This window comes from Leptopilina heterotoma, unplaced genomic scaffold (assembly GCF_015476425.1).
Source record: "Leptopilina heterotoma isolate Lh14 unplaced genomic scaffold, ASM1547642v1 Lhet_47, whole genome shotgun sequence".
Taxonomy (NCBI): domain Eukaryota; kingdom Metazoa; phylum Arthropoda; class Insecta; order Hymenoptera; family Figitidae; genus Leptopilina; species Leptopilina heterotoma.
In genome coordinates, this window is record NW_025111098.1 from 2,909,248 (window position 1) to 2,934,677 (window position 25,430).

Here is a 25,430-nt window from a genome sequence, read left to right on the forward strand (position 1 = left end):
ATACGCAACTTTTATTAAAAGAAAGTACAGTGTTTCGATGAACTCAAAAAATTTTACGATACATTTTCCGAGCACATCGCTTTTGTCAAAAAAAAAAAAATGTCTCCAGTTGTGAGACACTCATTAAAAATTGCTAAAATTTAATAAGTTTGACATAAAACGTTATGTTTAGTAGAAATAATTAAATATATTAATAATATATATTATTATATACTAAATAATAATATTTATTCGCCAAAATATGACTATCAAATAAACACAATTTAATAGCTTCAACAAGAGCATTAAAATTGATTTCTTCTGAATTAATTGACTTTTTTCCACTTGACATGCTTGCAAAGTCGTATTTTTTATGCTGCCCAGATGGGTGTTGACACCGTCTCACAACTGGTGATATGCTGTGTCTCACACCCAGAAATTGGCGCTATTTTGAAAAAGGAAAATTAAATTACAATTTTCAACCGTCGAATAGAACAATGCAATATTGCATCACAAAATATAAGGAAAACACTAAAAGAAAATGCATTACATTTACCTTTTCCAATTAATTAACTTGGAAAAAAAGTACTTTGCATTTATTGAAACAACGCTTTTGAGTCGATTATCACACACAGTGTTGGTATTTAACAAAAACAGTTTATATATCCGCTTCGGCGTACACGAAAATGTTGGCTCATATAAAAAGAAATGTTTTTATATAAACCAATCGGCTTTTTAATATTGCTTGTTACAAAAAAAAACTGTCTCACAACTGGAGACTCTCCCCTATCATTTTTAATTTATTTCAATAGTAAAAACACATTATTTTATTAGAAATTAAGAGTGTCCGGGGATACCCGAATCTCCCCTATGTATTTAAATAAGACTGAAACGAAAGAAAACTCTCAAAGTCAACATTAATAAATGTTTAGTTAGGAATATTTCAAAAGATTTACATAAACATTTTCTCAAAATCATTAAAATACATAAAAACGCGACGTTTCGTGTGAAAATTCAAAATATTAAATTTATCCGGATAATGGAGTCTCTACTATATGTATCGGTAATGTTTGACTTATGTAAAATTATAAACAAGTTCATGGCTCTCCAGAACAATAGGCCAACAATCAAAACCAACCGAAAAACAAAATTATAAACATAATTTTGGATCTGTCAAAGAAAATTGATTGCATTATATTTAAGCATAATGAAGTAACTAAAAATGATATTATATTAACACATAATTGCAAATAATGAAAAACATAGATACTCGTACGTATTTATGGTAATATTTTAGACGTGTGTAGTCCTGTCTAATGTTGCTGTGGTCCCTTTTGACAGAATGCGTCACGTATTAATTTTTCAATTAACTTGATTTATTTAATGACAATTTGGCAAAACTTTTGAGAAGAGTGCATGTGAAGGAAAATCATTTGAAGGTTATACAACATCATGCAGTCTGAATGGTCCGAATGACACGGTTGAAAAATCAGAAACAAATTTTTAAGTTGTTTTTTAAGATTAAAATATATTTTTGTTTAAAAAAACGTAAGATTAAGGCATTCGATTAAAAACTTTGGTATATGCTCCAAGAACGTTGGTGTTCAACAAAATTAAGACGCAGTTGTGGATGATCAATGAAAATTGTTAACATTTCTGAGCTTAGTTCTGCAGAAATTTGTTTCAATAAAATTAAAAGAAAAATTATTTTACAGACTTTTTATACCATTTTTAGCATTAAAATTGTATTAACTATCCTCATCCCAGTATTGAGGCACCAATAACTTACAAAAGCTTTTTTTACTTTTTTAGTTACAAATAAACTATCGCATAAACCTTAAGTAGATAGGGGAGTTAGAGAGGCGCGGATTGTGTTTAATTTAAAAAACAGGAAACAAAATACAGGAACCGATCAGAGGCCTGAAACATATTCATTCCACTATGACACATCAAGAGTATTGGGGCGTTTGAGTCAATAATTTTTGCGTCTGCCGAATACGTTCCTGACAAGATTTCATAATCAGAATAGCTATCATAAATTGAAGGCACGAGTAAAATGTTTTTTTAGGTTGAAGAGTTGATTAAAAATCACTAATCTTTCTGTTACGGAAACTTTGGTATGTACAAAAATTGACGTGATCTTAAGTATACAAAAAAATTTTGTAGCTTAAACCTCATATTATTATATTATTAATGCACATATTATTTTATTAATTTACTGTTGAGACAGCCACCTTAACATGAATATAGCAATTAAATGATTGCGATAATAACACATTTAGAAAAATGTGTATTTAATAAAATAATGAGCTAAAGAAATATTTATAATAAATAAAGTTATAATTTTGTACAATTTATTAAGAATAATTTTTGAGTTCCTTACTGCTTTAATCTGTATAACTAAATAACTTTTACATTTATGCCTTGGTATAGTTATTTAATGTATTAATAATAATATTAATTCCTTTACGGAGTTCGTCTTCATTAATTACGAGTGGTGGAGCTATTCTGATAATTTGACCATATGAAGGTCTTGATAATAATCCTGCGTCTCGTAATTTTAAACAAAAGTCCCAGCCGTCTGCAAAATCTACAGAAAAGCAAATTTTTTAAATATCATATTTGTTAAAAAGCAGCATTTAGAAACTATAAGCACAAGTTGTCCCGTTTTTATATAATTAATAATGTTATTAATGTCATTGAGTTTTATTGATAAAGTCTAAAATTTATTCTCTAAAAAAAATCCCAAAAAATAGTTTCCTAGTAAATCCTGTTATGGTAATCGATTATTACTAAATGCTTCATAACCCGCAACAATTTTAACTGTTTGCAATAACGATTTTTTGATAAAAGAAAAGATTTCCCGCGATTGTCACTCATCTATCAATTCTGGGCTTTAAAGTAATTGATGGTATAAGTTCTCAATTAAGCCATTGTAGTGATTTTTATTATGTTGCGTTTTTATTTTGCAGAACTTCAAAAAGTGCTAAAAATGCAATTTTTTGACATTTTAATCACGTTTTTAAGGGACTGACCGAATGAAAAAAATTATTGTTTTTTAGTCACCTGCCACACATGAAAATCGTACACAATTATTTCGTAATTTTAGTTTTCCAAAATTCATATCGGGTACAAACAATGTGTACAATGCAAAATGAATTTAGCAAAATTGTTTTTGTTAAACTTGAGATTTACCTTTATTAAGCACTAAACCTGCTAATAATCCGCGGCCTCTGAATTCTGAAACTTGAGATTTAGGCAAATTTTCAAATTCTTCTTTAAGAATAGCACCCATTTTCTTGGCATTTTCAGCAAGATTTTCTTCTTCTAATATTCGCATAGCTTCGATTGCTATTCTTTGACCTAACGGACTTCCCCCAAAAGTACTTCCATGTGTACCAGCCTCGAGTAATAACATCAACTGGATGAGAGGATAAAAGAAATCATGAGTTTAGTAAAACGTGACTATAACGAGTAATTATGTGACGGAAAGGGGGGTTTAATTTAAGTGGTACTTTTTGCATACAAAGACTGGCCTAGTTACAAAAAACCATTAAGTTAACAGATCTGTCCTAGGCCAGAGGGCGTCCTTGCCTTTCAAACTTCCTTCATTTGGTTCACGTATTTTTAGATACTATGCAAAAAATAAAAAATTACCTCTTCGTCCGCCAAAATACCAGACACAGGATACATTCCACCGGATAAAGCTTTACCAAGGACCAAAATATCAGGCTTCACTTCTTCATGATCTACAGCTAAACGCTTCCCTGTTCTACCTAATCCAGTTTGGACTTCATCAGCAATCCACAATACTTTATATTTTGTACATAGTTTTCTTATGCCTTTTAAATATCCTACCTAAGTAAAAAAGACAATAGATACATTAGCGAATTTTCATTACTTTCAATGTGACAAGATTTCTTTTTTATTTTAGTCCACAAGCATAATCAGGTGGGAGAAGAGGAAAAGGCAATTTTAAATTGCATTTATCCTTTTTATGTAGATCACGGAATCAGCTAATTAAAGAACAGAATTTCGTTATTATTTTGCTTTTCCATAAAAACAACATAGAAAGTTAGCACATGTCAAATTAGTTAAATTACACATGAATATTTTAGAAGGGACCCAACTTTTCAATGGAATGGAAATTCTCAATAAGTTAATGCTATAATAAAAAAAAACTTGCCATTTTACTTTAAGGAGAATATTTTTCTTCTCTTTTTCTGAGAAAAGGGACCTTATACATATATGACCAAAAAAATAGATTTTTAGATTTAGATGGTTTTTTACATTTTAAGGTCCTTAAAATGAAATGCAATAAGTTCCGGGTTAAAAAATTTTTTTGGTCATAAGGTCCCTTTTCTCAGACGCGGTCACATATATTAATATACATTCATATTAATATTCATCAAGATTGTAAATTGAGCAAATAATTTCAAAAAAATTTGAAAAAATTAGAATTTGTACCTCTTATCATGTACTATAGAAGAACCCAAAATTTGAGAATTATAAATAAATTTGTATAAGCTTGAACAAATTTTGAGTGATGTCCAGGAAAAATTACATGTATTTTCCGTATAAAATTTCAGTCGGCTAGAGGCACGTGTTAATATTGTTTGATTTGCCTCAAACTTGCAGGAAAAATTTTTTTTGTACCTTTTTTGATTAATTATTTGGGGTGAGACCAAAGATTTGGAAACATCGCCCAAATGAGATATTCATAATTATTTGTGTAAAAATGGTTCTTTTTGAATTTGACGACAAGGGCGTAAAGTCATTCATTTGTTCGACCGTATGAAAATGGCGTTCATTTTTACCCTAGGGCAAAAATAAAAGCTGTTTCCACGCGTCATTTTAGCCCTAGGGTAAAAATTAACGCCGTTTTCATATAAGTCGAATAAGTGAATAACTTTTACTCCCTGTCGTCTGCTATATGAAATCGACACTTTTGAGCATTAAGAATGAAAAATATCGTAAGTAACACGGGAATAAAGGCAGTCCGATTTCTTTACGATGATTTTTGTGTTTAATAAAATGGCTGCCTTTATTCCCTTGTTGCTTAATATACTATTTCTTATAAGAAATTAAAATTTTAATTCATTTTTTTGTTTGGAGGTAGAGAATTTTGAGTTTTAAATATGGTTTTTTGATCAAGACCCTCATGTATCAAATCACGTCAGTTTTCATACACAAGTTTTTGCAACAGAAACTGAAACATTGAAAATGATCACATGGGAAGTTTTTCCATTGCGGAACCTGCTCGCTTTATAAACTTTTTTTTAAGTTTGCCCAAAATTAGTAACTAGTTGATACTTTTAAAATTTAGTGCAAATTTAGATCACTAGTCATTTTTTTCTGTCAATTTTTAGTTTTTAAATGTTTATTTACTTTCGGTACAATGACTCCTGCTTCGCCTTGTATTGGTTCCATCATAAAAGCACAAATATTGGGGTTGTTTTTAAATTTTAATTCCAAGGCATCTAGATCATCATAAGGAACTTTTTCAAATTGCGTCATTACTGGGCCAAAGTCCTCGTAAAATACTGGGTTTGTAGATGCTGAAATAGCTGCTAACGAACGTCCCCAATAATTATTATTTGCAAAAATAACAACAGCTTTATTTTCTGGAATTTTCTTGACTCTGTATCCCCATCTACGAGCTAGTTTCAATGCCGTGTCGCCGGCTTCAACACCTGTAATTTTAATTAATATTTATCATTATACACTTGCAAGGTTGAAACGATTTTTCTCGAATGAAATATTCTGTTTGAAACAATAAGTGAAACATTCTAGATTCAATACAATCAAATAAAATTTCTATTCATAGAGAAAAATAATGTTTTAATAATGCAATAAGAAACCTGTATTCATAGGTAAAAATTTATCCCATCCCAAGAGTTTTGTCAAGTATTCAGCCAATTCTCCGTGTGGCTTTGTAAAAAATGCTCTAGAAGTGTGAGCAATAAGTTCCACTTGCTCATGCATAATCTTCTTTAATCGAGGATGAGAATGTCCCTGGTTCAAAGTGGCGAAACCAGCAATGAAGTCGAGATATTTCTTTCCGTCGACATCCCATACATGGCTTCCTTCTCCTTTAATTAAAACAACTGGTAAGGGTTGGAAATGATGAGCCCCATATTTTCTATCTCGATTCATTATTTCCTGTGCACTTAGGTATCTTCGGAAACTTATTTCTTTTCTTAGAAAAAGAACTCTTCTATTTAGAAAACAAATCATTTCCTTAATATTAGTTATAAAATTTGCAAAATGATACTCTCAACAAATGAGTTTAAAAGATACTGAAATTCTATAATTACACCTCTTCTCGTAAAGTGCAAAATATTGAAAGAGTTGTGCTTCCGAAGATTTAAAGATAGCGAAGGTAAATATATTTACACTTCTTTAGATAATGTACTATATTGTAGATGTGGATGAGAAAATATAAATAATTATAACGCTATCATGTCAATACCCTTGTTGTTGTTAAGTTACTTTGTATTGAATTATGCGACTAAATCCACAACACAATTAAAAAATGTTGTTTAAACATAATGCATCTCTATCTTGTTGATGCTGTTGCCTGCGCAGGCAGATTGCAGAGGCAGATTATTGCGTCTGAATTCTCCTTTTATTGGGAATATATAAAAAGAAATGTATTTAAAAACTACGACCATCGGGACAACCACAGCCCAGAGTTTAGCCAAAAACCAAAAAATTTCAATTTTTCATTTTTTTTAACCAAAAATTTCAAGTCTCTTAAAATACAAGATCATGCATATTTTCATGTGCAAGGTCGTGTACGTCACCAGTTGCTACAAAGAAAATAATTATTTTTATATAAAATTTATAAAATTTTAAACCGATATTATAAAGTTTCATTGTCTTAGCATTGTAAAATCAACTGCTTAGCCCTCAAAATTAAAAAATATTTCATACAGAAATTTTTCATCAATTTTTAAATTCAAACAGGATTTTTCAAAAGTCCCACTCTGCTTTTGAAGTAAAAAGAAAAAAAGTAAAATATTGGGAGTTAAAAGTTAACTTCACTGAGAGTTAATTTGAACAGTGAAGTATGGTAGCGCGGCCATTTTAGAATAATATAACTCTCGAGGGAGATAAATTTAATTTAATCAATTTGATCAGAAGTCTGTCTCTCCAGACGGTGTCAAACTGTTTTTTGATATCTGTTAAGACAGATCATCCTATGTATAAGTCTAAACTGTAAAAAATAATAAATCTTAATTTCACCCCTCTTTTGACTAAAACTATTTACAGTAGAACCATTTATAACTAAATTTTAGCTTTGAGAGTATAATTTTAAGTCCTAAAATTTACTTAATGTAGTTTTAGGCTTAAAAGTAGCAGGATACTTTTCAATTATTTTGATTTTAAAATGTAAATGATTTCAGACTTTGTTTTTCTTTGTGTGTTGAAGAAGAACTGGTAACTCTTTAAATTACGTTAATTTTGCAATCAATATAATTGTTTTAAATTTTTTAAAAATTCAAACTTTCTTATCAAAATTAAATAATTTGCACGAAATTCCATTTTGAAAAATATTTTTCTTGCAGATCTCACCTCCATAATTAAGTGTAAAATTGGTATGAAATAAAAATTTAAATATACGTATTAAATTATAATCATAAATTATTATAATTATAATCATAAACTTTCAATTAAATATTTAATTATAATCTTTCATATTGTTTATTGTAAAAAAATTTAGTAACATATCAAACAGAGTTAATAGATATATTCGCGTATAATAGTGAAGCCCTTGATGCAAGAACCAGACATAGAGCACTGAATTTAAATGGGCTGCGCCTGGTTCTTACATCAAGGTGTTCAATTATATGCATGCGTCATATCAAACGCGATTAGAAGTTTCCTCACTTTATTCCTTCCAAATTTCTAACATGAGCTACTTTTAAATTTAGTAACATTATGAAAATAATACATCTAAATAATATAAAACCTATTTTAATTTATAAAATAGCTTTACTGTGAAAAGTATTGAAATAATGTAATTATAATTTTGGATACTTCTATAGAAACATATGAAAAGAACGCAATTGGGTGAGTTCGTATATATCATCCTTAGTCTTCAATTAAAAAGATATCAGTTGCAATCGTTGAAGTTAGAACAAGAAATAATTTTAAAAATTAAAGATTTTTATAAATTATTTAACAAATTTAAAAAATGAATATTTTATAACATTCTAAGACTATAAAAAATACATCTAGGCCTGCGAAATTTCAGTGTTTTCCGTTACAAGATAAGGGACAGAAGTAATTCTTATTGTATAGGTATAGAATATTTTGCGTTAGAATTTAAATCTAATCACTAAAATTGTCCATCATGTTAAAAGGATTTTTTGTAAATTTAAGTTAAATGTCCGAAAAATGGTTATTTTGTCCATTTTCATGAGTTTTTTGAAGATCAGCAAAAATGGTTTTTTAATTTTGTACAACAATATTCCATATAGTTTTAATCTTTTAAATTTGTAAAACTTTGAAATAACATCTTCAACATAACTACCGAAAATGGTTAAAATTGGTTCATCGAAATATAAAAACGAAAAAAGTCAAATTGAACAATTCTATGGTAAATGATCTGGGAAAATTCCTTCTGGAATTTTTTTGTGAAACATTTTGGAAAAATATTCATAAACGTAGGAGACATACAACTTTGAAATTTTGTAGCATTTTTTCTTTGAAACCGCTGAACCGCATAACTTATTGTTGGTAAAAGTTATTGGGGTCAATTTTTTTAAAATTTTGTATCTATAATAAATATAGTGTATCTCAAAAAATATTCAAAAGAATTTGTCATAATTTCTTAGATCAACGTGAAGAACTGGCACATTCCCTGAGAAAATTATCACATATTACTAACTAATAGTTATATTTAAGTTGCACGAAAAATTATCTTTAAAATAAGTCAAAGATCATTAAAACATGTAAATTATTTCAGAAATAAAATTATCTTTATTTTAGTGCAATATTGCAAACTGAAGAATTTTTTTTATTTCTTCCTAATTAATTAACCCTTATGTTTGAGACTTATTTTCTGATAAATTTTTATAGATTTTAGTGCCTTGGAGAAAAAAAATGGTTAATTATAATATGTTGTAGAAAATAAACAATAATTAAAGGTAGTAATTGCGCAATTTGCGTCCTTGTCAGTAGTGTAAGTTTAATTGAAATTGGGTAAATGAGAATGTGAGAATTTGAAAATTGGAGAATAATTGAGAGTACCTTATAAAAAAATGTATAAGGTGACGTTATATAGATATGTGTATAGTGTTAATTAGTTATCCATACGAAATAATAAAAGTGTAGAGAATTTTGACTGAAAATGGTATAAATAATTTTCGTAAGGTCTAGAGCACCTTGTTCTTCTTTCAGTATGGCGTAATGATTTAAATAGTGATTTTAAATAGTGAAAAGAAATATGTAAAAAATTATACAATAATAATACAAATAGAAGTATCTCTGATGTAACTGGAAATGTAGGTAGGAGAAGACACCGGAGAAGGAGACGAAATAACTGCCATTGGAGCAGTTCTCTCAGAATCCGCAGTTGTTACCTCTCGTAGAGTGCGATCGTTTCTCTAACCGCAAAGCCCGCAAAGTGAAAGTGCTGTTTTTTGACTTATTGCAGTGCATTAAATTTAGCAATTACACGTTCTCAAAATAATGTGCAAGTGAAAAATAATAAATTCTCTGGTCAAGTGTTTGGGTAAAAATACAATAATACATTCTGCCTCCCATGTACAGGTTGATGTTTTCTGTCGTGCTCAATCCTTCTTAGCTGCAAGATTCCTTCTCTTTCTATTACTTCATCCTCTTATAGCGTTCCCACACGATGGTGTTTGCCTCGCGATCTGTACCACTTTTTTGTCTCGCACTCATGCAGACCCCCTACCTTCTTGCTCTCGTACGTGCATTACCTATCCTTGTCATTGAATACGTTTATTTCTGAGGTCTAGAAAAAGGTGACCGTCAATAAATATTTGCGTGGGCAACTTTTCAACTCTATAAATGGCATTCTCAAACATTCTCAAACATTCTCAAATTAACAGATGTCAAAATGTTCAAAATTATAAACAATCAAATTTCACAGTCATTTCACAGATAATAGAAAGGTTGTTATTTCGTTAAAAAGATTAAACGTAAATTGCCGACCAATCCACGATGACATTGTAATCTTCCTAAAGGCTAATTTACTTGAAAGGAGATAAGAATAGATTAACGCGAAATGTATTTTTCAATAGAAAAGCAGTTCATATTTCAGACGGCTAAAATCAAATAACTTTAAATCATAATACATAGTGATAAATTAGTAATAAACAATATATTGAGTATTTCTTGGCAAAATTTATCGCCTTTGGTTTCTGCACGGACGTGTTAACAGATTTATCTGGTTTCTGCTTTCGTTTATCACTCGAAGAAATTAATTAATAAGTTACATTTGTGTGGGTTATTATAGTCACCCACATACCACACTGTTTTTCAAAAAGTTTGCACTGAAATTCTGCAGCAGAAACCACATAGAACTTGTAAGAAAATTGTATCGAAAAATATAGTTTTCTGCAAATTTCTTGATAAATGCATGTGCTATATAGGTAACTAAATGGTAACTATAAATAAATTTGGAGACGGTTAAAGGTATTTTAAATTAATACGGAAATAATTAATTTTTAAAAATTAAGAATCTGTATAGGTAAGAAAGATTTAAACCTTCGTAGAACACACCTCTTTCAATGCTCAACCAATTTTGATCTGTTCATCTGATCAACCAAAAGATTTTTTTTTCAAATAAAGTTTAAACTCTGTAAAATAAGTCTGTATACTTTAAAATCCTTATAAAAAATATTAAACAATAGATAAAAAGCTTTTCGTAAAAAAAACGCGAGGTCAGAATGATCCTATGTGTTCTCCGAGAGTTAATTAATAAATTTATTTATTTATTTATTTTACTTGCACTTGAAATTAATTTTTTTGACATCAAAAACGGAAAAACTTTTCTTGTCTTATTAATGATCACCAAAAAATAAAATTATTCTATATTAAAATAGAGTACCTTTGTTTTGAGAGAATATTAGAAGACAATTTTTTCTAATAACATGAAATTACTTTTTTCTGGGTGAAGAACGTTTGAATGAAAATAAGGGACCACTTTGTTTTACTTTCCAAGACAATTACATTTTTTAAATTGTGAAAGAAACCCTCAGTTCTTTACAGGGTTTCACATTTCGAATTAAAAAGTTTTTATTGGCTTATTATTGTTATAAACGTGTAAGTTAATTAAAAAAACAGAAAAAGACCACTTTGTCAGATTGTTGCAAAACTCAATAATTTTTCAGTTCTTTGTAAGTTTAAAGTTAATTAAAATTAAAGAATCTGTTACATAAAAGTTGGATTAAAATTCTCAAAAATGACAAATCAATTTAATAAAAATTTTATGTGCTTATTTTTAAGATTTATGAAAATAAAAATTGGACAATACAAAATATATTGAAACCATAGAAAATCTAATAAATTCAGTATGGCAAATATTTACAAGAAAATATAAACAATCTCATATTTAGAGGAAAAATCCTCTTCTATTTTATTTTGGTCGAAATGTCGAAAAATTGTAGTATTTTTTGTAAAGAATAAGAATTTGCAAAACTTTTATGTTTTTTTTATATATTTAATATATTCAATTAAAAAAAAGGTTCACTTAGTTAGAAAATGAATTATATACCATTGTCATCATACTAAATAACAAGCAAAATTCACTATCATAAAAGTTCTTTTTTATCTAATTTAATACTAACGTTTAAAAACAAAATTCAAGTTTAAGGAGCGAAAGAACCTCAGTTTCCGCTTAGTGTAAGAAAAAATTCAGTCGCTCCTTGTTCTAGGGTTAAAATGGCAGTTTGTTTCCTTCCATTCAGGAAATTGAATTGTAAATAAGTAGACTTCAGGAATATTATATGTGAACTTTCCTTTTCCCTTTAAATATTTGAATTTTCAAAAAACTTACTCAAAAATAATTGATTTAGCCTTCGCGCTACCGAAGATTTTTGTATATGCGGACTACCGGCTGGCCACACGGTGTGGCCAAACGCTATTTTACTTTTATGTTCCCAAAACGATTAAAATTCATCAACGCTTTTGTATATAGTTATGTGTTAATACAAATTAACTGAAAAATTTTGTCCAGTGAGTTAAAATGGCGATTCGATTGATACAAAAGTCGAGCAGATAATATACAACATTCCACACCGTGTGGCCAGCCGGTAGCGCGAAGGTTAGAGAAGAATTTTAGTTAAAAATTCCACAAAAGAATTGAATTAAAATCAATGAAAATAATTTTGGAGATGTTACAGTAGGTAGCAATCTTATAAATTACATATTGAATTTCAAAAGGTTGAAAATTTGAAATTTTTGAAAATATTAATTCCTATATGGAAAATAATAAAGGTTAAATATTTACCTAAAATAAAAGTAATGATGTTTGGAATAATTTTACAATTAAAAATATATTCACAAATAAATGTATTACAAACATTTTTGTGTACCTAATCATTTTTAGAATAAATCGGAACTTTTTTTACGGTCAGGAAAAAAGTCTAAATTCTGTCTAGAAATCAGGGAGAAACAAAATCAAATTTTTGTTTCAATCTTGTTCTTCCGAAATGTGGAATATTTATGCGTTCCGCTTCGCAGACAATATTTTTTTATGTTCAGTTTAGATTTTCTTTTATGAAAAAATAGTTTTTTCCGCATGCTTTGATCGCATTTTATGGAATAACTTATTTCTATAATTATGATCGTACAAGCGTAAAATTTGCATCACGATTATAACTAGAGTACACTGCGTATAAAACTGTTTGTATCATAATTATCAGTGTAATAATTATTATTATTATGGTAGTATTAAGCCAAATTATATAATAAAAATACATTTTTTCAGTGCATGAGACACAGCTGAACTTGTTTGTTTTATTGCAACATGGCTATTTCCTGGAGTGATTTCATATTTCGTCTTCTATATTAAGGTATATTAGTATAATGTATAAAAAATGATTTTATTTCAATGACGGGATGGTCACTCAGCCTTGAAACATTTTCGTACAAAAGAACTAATTTTAAAACCTTGAAAATCTCTTGAAAACCGGTAAAGAATGATGAATTAGCCTTGAATTTTGTCCGCGAATTTCGATGGTCACCCTGAATGAGATTCAATACTTTCTTTAACTCTTATTCTCTCCTTCGAACCCTTTTACACTCTTCCTATTAAATTTTTCTCCAATTCTTCTCAGTAATCCTTTTTTACTTACATAATCTCAATGAATAGATCTCATTTAATAAGTCAATATGTAAATTCTTATAAAGTCAATTGCCTTTTGTGTTTATAAATTTTATATTTGTTTCAACATTTCACGTATGTCATTATAATGATGTATCAATACTTACTTACTTACATAATGTTAACAAAATTTTGTAACAATTTCAAAAATTAGGTCAATTTTTCTTATTTCAGGTCCGAGACTATAAAAGTTTTTAAAATATGGCTCTATTTGTTTCTTCTACACAAACCCCCCAAAAAGGTAAGATAATTTAAAAAGTAACATTAAAATTAAATACATATTCACTATAAATGTGAGTATATCCAGTCACTAGAAAAACAAAGTTTAAATTTTAACCTGATTTTGGGGTAAATATTCGCTGCAACAAATTTTCACCTGAGTGAGGGCGCCACTTTCTATGTGAATTGGCATTGGTTAAAATTCCCCGCAACAAAATTTATACTATCTTTTTTTCTGTGGTATTTCATTTGTAAACAAAATTTTTTGCATAAAATTTAAGGAAGTAATAAATTATAATTGTAAGGACGTTTTATTTATGCCTGTAAAAAACTATTGCGCAGCTGTTAACCTTTAAGAAAACTATCACGTACAAGATCAGGTGTATTTTCATGTACACGATCATGTACACGATCATGTACTTGAAATAGACATGATCTTGCACGTGACCGGTTGCAGAAATTTTAACAGTGGAACTCGTACGTGTTCATGTCCAATTTCCGCAACTGGTTACGTACAATATAATGTATATGAAAATGTACATCCTTGTACAACCTTGTACTGCTTCTAACTTTCTGATCATTTTTATCAAGTCTTTTAATATCGGTTTTTCCTTTATTTTAGTGAAAAATGGTTCTTTATCGACCACTATCTGTGCAAAGTGCATATGTTGTCCTTATGGATATCACATAGATTTGGACTTTGTTCGTTACTGTGAAGCCGTAGCTGCAGGATGTCGTAGTCGGTCTGGCGTTGACAGACGAGAGAAGAAAGAACGTAGAAGACAATGTCAATCTATGGAATTCCTTCTCGGATTGGTAAGAACTTTTTCCTGCAATGCAAAATTAAATTTCATATTAAAAAAGGAAATTAAACTCAAATAATTTAACTTTTATTTTTTCAATAACGACTGTGACCTGCAGCTGTTACTACATTCCAATTTTCGTTTTAGGTAAGTTCTGTTTCTCCTAAACCAATTGGAAATTCTACAGAATTATCAAACACAAGTTATACTGCTGATGAGCCTTCTTCATCGAAACCAAATGTAGTGAAAGATGCCAATACTAACTACATATCAGAATTGGATTTAAGTGACGTTGTTGATGATTTTGAAGCTGCTCTGCTGCGTTCTTCTGAATCGTACAAAAACGAAACGGAAAACAAGAATGCATTATTATGTAAGTATAGAACAGTATAGAATGAAAGAGATAATTTGTCCTACATTCAGAACCCTCAAAATTCAAAGAAATGTATCTCACACGTGTTGCGAGCCATCAGTCGGGACATGGAAAGTTTAATTCCATCAATGCTATACCTATATATTGTACAAATCTCACCCCATCATTCCCGCATTTGCGCGAGTTTGCGAGAACTTTTTCCAAGAATTAAGAAGAGCTGTGACTATAAAAGCCACACAATTTTAAAGAGTGACCGCAGTCTTGATACTTCATCCACTCTGATAGTCAGTACTAATGAAGTCTTTTTATTCTCCAAATATTACCTCTTGGGTTCGAGAATTGATCAAAGGATTGAACGGCAGTTTCAATCGTATCTACTTTCAACCATTTGCTCACCTGTGAAGAGGGATCAGGCAATTAGTTCCAATGGACAACATCAGATTTGACTTTCTGGTTTAAACTCTTCAAGCACGTTGAGAAAACGTTAAAAATTTAAAAAAATGATAACCGTTTCTTTAATCGGGACCCTCAATTGTCGCTGAGAAACCCCGAAGCAACTAGCTCGTCTAGGGCTTGTACATTCAATTCAATGAATGTTGCTGCTTTATTTCGAATTACTGTTCAATATGTGCGCACCAGACAGTTGAGACAGTTTGCGTAGTCTCATGTTGTGATCGGAACCGAGTCGGACAAATCGCTTCAGCCGAACGCGGAAGATTTGCTAATCTTCACTTGTGCACTCACAGGGCACGGAAATTTTCCTGAAAATTGAAATTAACTTGACTGCAACCTTCAGAGTGTTTAGTAGCGTAGCTAATGAAACTTCATTGAAATAAGTTTTTAAATGTCCAATGTTATTCTTTTGTTTAACTGGAAAGTGGACTGAACATTACATGTAAGTTTAAGAAATATTAAAATCTCATGCAATAGGAGAAATCGCGATCACCATGTGCTTCTCCATTAAGCAATCACGAATCCCATCGTCTTCAGCCACTCGACGTCAGTGTATTTTACCTTTTTAAAATTCTTTTTACAAACAATTCGAATTATTTATGCGAATAAATCCAAGGTACATCATAAAAATATTTGACCGTCAAGTAGATCATTATAAAGTCTGATTTTCGAGCTACAGGAAAATGGCCAATTGACTCGGACATCTTTAATGAAATCGACTTCATGCCGAGCTCAGTGAGAAATGAAAGGTCTAACGACGTCTATTCGATGTCTAAATGGGTCTTTATAGATACAGATCGGAATGACGCTTTGAATGAAAAGTATGTTGTTGCAGGAGAAGAAGAAATGAAGGAAGAAGAGAACTAATAAGTAGAAGAAAGTATGCTCGTTGGAATATCAATTTCGCCGATGTATGGTTAGGTACAGGTTCAATCCCGTATGATTGTAAGATTTTCCGATGCGTTTAGTTGTCACTAGTAAGTATGGAAATTTGGGAAGAATAAAACTTGTGAATTAATGAATATGAATATATTAAGAGTGCATTTAACATCTTTTTTTAATAATTGATTATTGCTTATATAAAATTGGTGAAGTGAATGAAAAAAACACTCGCGTCCGCCAGCCATTAATTTTGACAGGTTACGTGCTCGTTAAACATTATTGCTACCGATATTGATGTGAAAGTTTCAAAGTTTGGCACTGAGTCCTTTACTGTACTAAACTGAGGCCCTCTACCACTATACGCATGTACTTTTTCTGGACTGAGTCCTATTTATTATTAATACACACTCCATTTTTCTCAGTGCATCATTTTTTTATAATTTTATTAGCTTTAAAAAATTAGACAAAATTTTTTATTTTTTATTTCAACGCTTTTTACACTGTAATGAAAAAAGAGGTGTCCATACAATTATGAACGGTAGTATATGTATACTACTTTTGTATAAAAAATTGTAACAATATGGTTAAAGCAAATAATGTCCAGAATTTTAAGCATGCTGGTGGATAAAAAACTAGCAAAAATTCTGCCAACAAGTTTTAATAATCCACAATTCAAAATAACAATTGAAATATTTTAATTTTATTAAAACATGATATATATATATATATATATATATATATATATATATATATTTTAATCTTATTCGATAAGAGAAGAGTCTCATGCAACAGATTAGATTATAACTAATCAAAAGGTAGATTTAAATGAATTTTTTCGAGAAGCAGAATATTTTGAGATATTTAATTGTTTCTAGACTTCTTGATCACTCGCTAAATCACTTTGATTAGTTGAAATTTAATATGTTGACTTACTAATCTGACTCCTGTGACTGCACTTTATAAAGCCCAAAATTGACTTGCATAACTTTGATTGCAGTTCGCTCAGAATCACCAGTTGATTTAAAAGTTGCAAGATCTGAGATAACCTCAAGGGAAGAGTTTGATGGTCTTGGCAATATGAAGTCTAATTTAAGCACCGGGAAATTACAGGTAATGCTTATGTATATGTATATAATTATGTTTTTTCTAAATGTTACAGTTGCTGTCAAGAACAATGAGTAAATAGTACTCCAAATTTTGTCGAGAATGAATTTAATGAACATTGACAAATTTTCAAAAGATAAATTGAGCAGCAGGATTTACATGCGATGCGAATTTTTTTAAAAAGACTGATTGTCGCGTTACGCCTTTGACTAACATCTTATTTCTGCATAGATTTGCTTGAGGTTGGATACTCGGGGATTTTCGGGATCGCTGATTACGAATCCGGTGTAATTTTTTCAAAATCCAAAATAACGGATCCAACATGGTGTACAAATGTTTAAAAACTACTTGGATTCACTTTCAAATATTTGAAAAATTTTTCATACTGGATCCGACGTTTTGAATTTTGAGTAACCAACACCAGATTCGCACTCAGCGACCCCAGAAATATAGAGTTTCAAGTGAATCTATTTGATTTCTGAAATTTTTATTCTCTTTGACACACATGGTCAATTTCTTGACCATAGCTAAAACCTGACTCTCACAGGGTTAATATTAAAAGAAATGGTATTTTCCTCAAAAATAGCTTCTTTCTACAAGTTTGTTATCAGTAGTTTTAAATTAAATGTAAGCATTATACAGTCAAAATGCTGTTTTCAAGATTCTAGCTGATTTTCAGATTTTACAATTGACTTCTATAATCAAAGACACATCTGGATTATTCCGTTATTTAATGCAAGCAAAGTTATTAGTTACTAAGATTATGAAAAATTGTTTTCGGGTATAAAAACAAAATCGATTTTAATAATTATTATTGTTATGATATGTATGAAAGTTTGAATGAAAGTCTCACAATTTATTTGTTATTAATTATTCTTGCATTTACAAAAGTCATTAACACTTAAATTCATCAATTTCATGTCCTTTTACTTCGAGCGGCATTTAAAATGCATCCAAATTGGCCTCATTGATAACAGCCATATTCCGAGACTGACACTCACCTTAACCCGGAACTTGTTTAATTTCGCTTTCAATGCTTCACAAAAAATCAAGATTTTCAGGCATTAACAAAATTCATATCTTACAGAACATAAGAGAACAAATGGCTGAATCATTAAAAAGGATGAAGGAATTGGAAGTTAGAGTGAAAGCAATACCAATATTGCAGGTAAACAGCATTTTAATTGAGTACATTTTCCAATTTGGCAGAAGCTTTTGAATTAAGATAAAAGGGAGCATTCTTTATGCTTTTTTAATAACTTTTTAATAAAGCTTGCTTTTTTAATTGAACTTGAAATCTAGGGATTTTTGTGCCGACAATCACAAGTCATGAGAGCTTTTTTGCTTTTTTGCTTCATAACATAAAACCGATGTTAAATTGAAAGTCAGTTACCTTGAAAGCGAAAGTCTAATTAATACTCCAAATTCAACTGAATTAGTTCTAACTAAACGTCATGTTTTAATCCAAAATAACATTTAAATGAACTTCAATTTTAATCAGGAAAACAAATCAGATTTAAAATCTACTTTTGTTTTGTACCTGAATCAGAAGAAGTAAATGCGAATCGGTTTTTATGTTTCAATTGTAAGAAAGTTTTGTTTCTGAATCGGAACAACCATCTTAGCACTTCCTTATGGAAGAAAGGCATAACAGCATAACTGACATTTTTATCAAATTTGAGATAACATCAGATTTGTATATATTTAATATTGCTCTTCAAAGTTCAATAGCTGAAAAACCATTAAAATGGTTATTAATGTAGAAAATAATGGAAAACATAATCGCATAATTGCATTTCTGACAAAAGGAGACCAGCATAATAACATAACTGCATTCAGTTTAAAAAACAATTGACATAATTAAAAATGAAAATAACCTTTAAGAATAAAAACAATAAGAATTTTGTAAAAAAAATGTTTTTAGTAAAATACATTTTTCGTACTTTAAATTAAATATATTTATTTTAATAAAACTGGATCAAATTTTTTATAACATAAATTGTGCATTTAATTATGTACATACTTATTTTGAAGGGTACTTCTATTCTAAAAAATTTTGGAAAGTATTTCAAAAAATAAATTGAAAAATTCTTCAAGTTGAACAGTAAAGTAAATTTTTTTCTCGTTTCAATAAATTAAAAACATTTTATAAAGAAATAAATTTTATAACTGAATAAACTCTTATAATTTTTTCTAACGAATTAATAGTTTAATTTGTCTTTGTATGAAAAATTTTTTTATTATGACAAATCAAACCAAAATAAATTGTGACATTAAAAGTGTCTGAAGTTGGACTCATATACAATCTGAACTTGCATAACCGCATAAGTGCAATAAAACTCATGATTCCGATGAAAAATTATCAAAATTTATATCAAATCGTGTGTTTTATTAAATGTTATAAAAGAATTTTGAAAATATATTAAATAATAATACTAAATGCAAAAGACCGAACAAATCTGTTGATTTTCTGAATTGACAGAAGTGAGAGAACATTAAAATTAATTTATCTCGAAATCATGACAAATGCAGTTATGCTGTTATGCCTTTCTTCCACAGCTTTGTTTCTATTATTTTAACTTTGTAAAAATACATTCAAGGATTCTTTGAAAAAAAACATAATTGGTTAAGTAGGTTAAATCGATTACACTTATTATGAGATTTAGAGCCTCATCACTAAATAAACTTTAAAAAGGCCTATAAATCAGATGATGAAAAAACAAAAACAAATAAACTTATCCTTTGAAATAAAAATTCTCGAGTTACATAAATACTTGCCGTGAGGAGAGAAATTATTAGCAACAATAATATTAACATTAATATAATTGAACAAGATCCTAATCAGACACGGGGTGCAGGAAATCTGGAGTAGGATTTTTTCAATTGCTGAATAGAGATTCAAGAAAATAATGAAACTTTTTGTGTCTTATGATAATTTTTTTAAATATTTACAGTATAAGCTTTTAATGAAGAAAATTAATTAAAAATAAGTTTAATAATTTTTTACTTTTTAGGTGCAATTATTTGTTCTTGCGGAAGAAAAACGAAAATTACTTGAGGAATTAAAAGACTATAACGATTCAAAGACAAAAAATAATGCTAACAAAATACATAGATTACGAAGTCATTCATTATCAGAAAACCAATCCTGCAAGAACCAAATAGATGCATCTGTAAGATTAAAAAGAGATATTGGGATCTCTTGTACTGTCATGACTAGAGACGTTGGTGTTTCTCATCAGCAGGTAATTAATTCTATTAACAAGAAATGTGTTTTTTCATTCAATGAGCTATAAATCACTGTGTTCCTATGTCAACATTTTTCTTTCACTAAAAGAAAGAAAATAAATATTTATTGTGCATTTGCAGGTTCAAACTAAGGATGCAGGAATGTTGATTAGTTTGCCCGTGACTCCTCAGAAGAAGCTAACTAATAGCAAAACTCGAATTGAATGCATTATGCCTGTTACTACTAAAAGAAATTTTACGTTATCGAAATCTACTCAAAGCGAACTTACATTGGAAAGTATTGAATCCATGTTAAATCAGAATTCTTTAAATGAAGAAACTGCATTGACCAAGGTGAAAAGCTTTCAAGATTGTGGTATTAATACAGAAGTACAACAAATAGAACCTACAAGTATTCCTTCCGACAATGTTTCTGGTGAAGAATTTAAATCTAAAATAAAAACAAAAGCAGATATGGTTAATAAAGAAACAATGACGAGTTTAACAACTGAGAATATTGGAATACTAGATGATAATCATGTTGGCGCAAAAAAGCACGTTATCTCTCTGAATTCATTAAATGACACAAAATCAATTATAAAATTACGTGGTAAAGAAAATTTGAAGAATAAACATGTGCAAACAATGCATGTTTTGTGCAGCAATGTATCAGTCACAGCAAAGCCTGTCACATTCGACACTGGCACAGATGCGATGAATCGTTCTACCCCAAAGTCAGTAGCAGTTGGACCTGATCTGACCACATCTAACTCAATTTCTTTGAATTCCATGAATTCGCAGAATACACCATTCAAATATGACGGGACACAGCTGAAACGAGTGGCGTCAAAGTATGTCAGTGTGAATCCTGCCGACTTGATAAAGTCTGCATCGAAGAACACGGACACGTTGGACCTGAAGCCGAGAACTCGTGACTTCGGTACCTCACCAGTAAGGAAAAAATTCACTGATATGTCTGTGGGCGAATCTCTTAAATTCAACGAAAATATTTCTCATGCAACGAATTATTGCGACAATTGTAAAAACATTTCAAAACAATTTAAAAATCAAACTAAACATAATATACAAAATAATATTAGTAAAGAAACGGCAACTCCAACTTTCCATCGAAACATACTGGAGGTATCGGAAAACAATTCGCATTTAAAAAAGCAGGACAATAGGGATCAGTATGAAAGTGTTGGAAGGTGAGTTAATTTTAATATTACTATTTCTAAACAGCGTCACTTCCATTAATTCGTTCTTTACTTGCTTCATTTAATATATTGTACACTTGTTTTCTTAATTTTACTAAAACGAAGAAATGTTTTTTCAGACTAGAACTTGACAAATTTATTGACACGAATGAGGAAAATACATACTTCAAGGCAGCAAATGACCTCAACGTTAATGCTGAATTTAAGGAAGAAAATTATCCTAATCGAGCAGCTTATCAATTCCAAACAATAAAACCGAGAAAAAAACTTACACCTGCAAAGGAAATAATATCTGCAATAAAAATAATGAATGATAATTTTGAAAAGCTATCAAATAGAAATATGTCTTCTCAGATTAAAAGTGCATTCAACTTAGTACAACAAGAATGGTTCAAGATATCCAGTACGGAAAATGCAAATCCTCGAGATGTGAAGGATTATTTGGATCTCTTTCAAGAATATCCAGCATCACTTTTAATACACATAGTAAACGTGACAGATTGCAGTGGAAATACTGCGATGCACTATGCGGTGTCCTTTGGGAACTTTGATGTCGCATCTGCACTCTTGGATTCTCAAGTCTGCGATCTGAATAAGCCCAATACAGCTGGTTACACAGCCGTTATGCTGGCAGCTCTTGCAGATGTACGAAATTTTATGCACACTTCAGTGGCGGAAAGAATTTTCCAAAATTCTAATGTCAACATCCAATCAAAAATGGTAAGAAAGCTATTGATTTTTATTTGTTAATAATCATAATTTTTGGGAAGACTTCAACCTGTTTGCAGAAAGAATTAATTATGTGGGTGATTCTCCGCATAGCGCACAATTTAATGTCTCTCGTGTTTTTTAAGAAATCTCTTTTATGAGGACGTCCGCACGAAAAGGGACAACTTTGGAACTATTGGACTTTTCTATATGGTTAAATTCCTCGTTAAATTTCAAAAATTTTGATACGTCTTGTCGAGAAAAACGAAATTAAAGATTGTAATGTGAATATCTTTGGTTCTTCTGGAAAGTTATTCAAATAAGAGTTGTTTCAAGTCTAGTACACCTTTGAGATAAAAAATCAGTAGATTTCGAATCCCCCCCCCCCCCTTTTTTCATTTTGAAACAATGAAAAAATAACGGACTAAGGTATTTTATTGGTAGGCATAATTTAAAATACCATTGAATATTTTCGCTTACTGAGAGATGTGGGAGAAGTTGTAGTGATCGGGATACACGTAGTCGGGACATATCCTCCGCAAACAAGAAATTCCCATACTCGGATACCCATCGTGCCTTGTTCGATTGCAATGACGTTAGAGTAAGATTTTCCCATTCAGAAAACCTATTTATCAATTTAAAAATTTCGCCTATTTGAGGACACCAGTTAAATGTATGTATAATATCGCTATTTTCCGATAGTATTTTTAATTTTATAATACATTTCTGCGGGTATCGCTCATTGCTCATGGCAAGCATCTTTTCAATAAAGTTTAATGCTAAGTTAAAACAAATCACAATAAGTTTTCGGTTCCCTGTTTCTAACCTGACAGCGTATCCAGGTGTGCTGAAAGATAATTGTAATATTCTTTTATAAAATTGAGTTTGAAATCTTTCAATTTCGTCAATGCCATACTTTTAAACAATTTTTCAATTGTCGATCAGGAAACCAGCTACACTTTTTAATCAAAGAAATGGTTTTAAATTGCGCAAGATTTGCCTTAGACAACATGGTGTTAGTGGCATCTATAAAAACTGCTGAATTAGAAAACGGAACGCCTAAGTACGTGTCTAATCAGTCCCCACTACCGTTTCATATAAAAAATTAATTTTTTTAGTGAAATATAGTCCCATTTCCTTTTTCACTTTTCAAAAATAAATCCAAAGATAGGTCTTCTTTTACCTCTAGAGCGGTGTTGCCCCTTAAAGTAGAAGGACTATTAAAAAAAACCTTCTGTTGGAACTGATGTAATCCAGCCGTGTCTCTATTATTTCAGGACGGACAAACAGCTTTAATGTTGGCCGTTTCGCATGGAAGATTGGACATGACAAAACTGCTTCTTGATGCAGGCGCCGACATGAACATTCAAGACGAAGACGGAAGTACTGCTCTAATGTGCGCCGCCGAACATGGGCATATGGCAATCGTGAGACTTCTTCTTAACCAGACGAACTGCGACTCATCGATTCTGGATTTAGATGGCAGCTCAGCTTTAAAGATTGCTCTTGAAGCTGGACATCATGACATAGGAGTTTTACTCTACGCTCACGAACATGTAAATAAAGGAACAAATCCTTACTTTGTAGTGAAGAGAAGTAGAAAAAATTCTAAGTCATCTGTTGGTTCTTGTGCCTCCGCATCTGTTAATCTAGGATAATAGTAAAATCTATGGCGCTCTGGCACAAATGTACTGAATAGAATATTTTTCTACCTATTTAATATTTATATGAAATAATTTTTATTTCAAGTTTTGTAAATAATGGAACGTGTACAGCTATAAAGCATTTATAATATTGCATAAAAATAATACGTAATTATGGGAAAATTACCCGAGCAAAATTGAAAATACATACACCTTTCTTCAGTTGCTAATTAGCCATAATTTCTTATATAGATTTCTATACCAGCAGAAAATATTTTTATCAGTAAACTACTACTATTTTTAACTCTTACGAAGTTTTTCTCCTATCACACTACAATGTCTTTCCAAAAGGTGGAAAATTATTGAATATTTATTAGGTTTATAAGACTGATTACTACAAAATACGATCATGTAATTTTCATTGTTATATATTATATGCTTGTTTTAACCGAGAATTGAAAAATAAAGGATTTGGACAAAATGTTAATACTTATTGAACTAGAATTTTTTAAATTAAAATTTGATTACAGTTTAAATTGTTTATTTCATGAATACTTTGGGACGCACGAGTGTTCTCCAACTGAAAAACAACCGAATTGTCTTGAAATTTTAACACAATATTCTGTAGATATGCAAAATATAATCAAAACAAAAGTTAATGCAATGTCATAATGTAGTACGCATATTATTTAAAAGAAGATAAATTAAAATTTCTTTAGTAGAAGAGTAAATAATTTAATTTCTAACATTTTAAACAATCAAAAGTTTCGTTTTAGTAAAAATTACAATTTTTTGTCAATAAGAAATATATTTTAATTCAAGGTTATGTTTTGTTTTAAAATCATCCTCTTCACAGTGCGGCATCTATTTTATTGATTTTATTCCATCGAAATGAGTCAGCCAACAGTTAAACAGTGAATGTGAGAAATTTCATGGGTAATAGTTTAGAAAGTTATTAAAATTATTATACTTATGTACACAGAGAAACTTTTTCTTATAATATTAAATATATTTGGTTATGTTTATTCTAAAAGTACGTTAGAATGTGAGGATTTTTCGTGCGTTGTGCTAATAATTTCAACATTAATACGAAAATATGATAAGTTCGTTATATATTAAGCAACCTTCGGTGTACAAAAATTACTATCTGCATTAGAAATAGTCTTATTTTTCTTTAGAAAAGAATAAAATGCTAGTTTTTGTTTGTGAAATAATACGGTAATTCTAACTTTTTTTACACATATAGATAGAATATATAAGAGACATTCTAACGTAACATACCAATTTTGGAAGGACTGCGGGCGGACTTAACCGATTTCACCCGAGCATCACCGAGTCCATCACCTGACGTCGCGAACTAACCCTAATGTTTTCGAAGTTGAAATTCTAAAGAAGAAGAAGTTGAAATTCACACGTGTATGAAAGAAAAAACCTTTTATTAATAAACGTGAATGTCTC

The 25,430-nt window shown here is 30.0% G+C and overlaps 2 protein-coding genes across 8 annotated transcripts; one reads left to right on the forward strand and one right to left on the reverse strand.

The window, feature by feature from the left end:
* Positions 1-2,311: 2,311 nt before the first annotated feature.
* Positions 2,312-9,905, reverse strand: LOC122507373 (ornithine aminotransferase, mitochondrial-like). 3 transcript variants are annotated; one of them, XM_043620040.1, is made up of 6 exons: positions 9,740-9,905; positions 5,841-6,071; positions 5,368-5,672; positions 3,637-3,837; positions 3,175-3,400; positions 2,312-2,569 (listed from the first exon to the last, which is right to left on the reverse strand). In XM_043620040.1, the coding sequence occupies exons 2-6, from the start codon at positions 5,962-5,964 to the stop codon at positions 2,397-2,399; spliced, it is 1,029 nt and encodes a 342-aa protein (XP_043475975.1). In that variant the 5' UTR covers positions 5,965-6,071; positions 9,740-9,905; the 3' UTR covers positions 2,312-2,396. The 3 variants fall into 3 exon arrangements, with proteins under 3 accessions (XP_043475975.1, XP_043475974.1, XP_043475973.1); XM_043620039.1 differs by lacking the exon at positions 9,740-9,905 and adding an exon at positions 9,570-9,705; XM_043620038.1 differs by lacking the exon at positions 9,740-9,905 and having other exon boundaries at positions 5,841-7,466.
* LOC122507370 lies at positions 9,584-24,701 on the forward strand. Of its 5 annotated transcripts, none has more exons than XM_043620033.1 (11): positions 9,584-9,721; positions 12,947-13,031; positions 13,517-13,583; positions 14,184-14,377; positions 14,512-14,737; positions 17,070-17,182; positions 18,264-18,344; positions 20,191-20,421; positions 20,546-21,612; positions 21,741-22,341; positions 23,607-24,701. In XM_043620033.1, the coding sequence occupies exons 3-11, from the start codon at positions 13,544-13,546 to the stop codon at positions 23,985-23,987; spliced, it is 2,934 nt and encodes a 977-aa protein (XP_043475968.1). In that variant the 5' UTR covers positions 9,584-9,721; positions 12,947-13,031; positions 13,517-13,543; the 3' UTR covers positions 23,988-24,701. The 5 variants fall into 5 exon arrangements, with proteins under 5 accessions (XP_043475968.1, XP_043475970.1, XP_043475967.1 ...); XM_043620032.1 differs by lacking the exon at positions 9,584-9,721 and adding an exon at positions 10,340-10,607; XM_043620034.1 differs by lacking the exon at positions 9,584-9,721 and adding an exon at positions 10,480-10,618.
* The last annotated feature ends 729 nt before the right edge of the window (positions 24,702-25,430 follow it).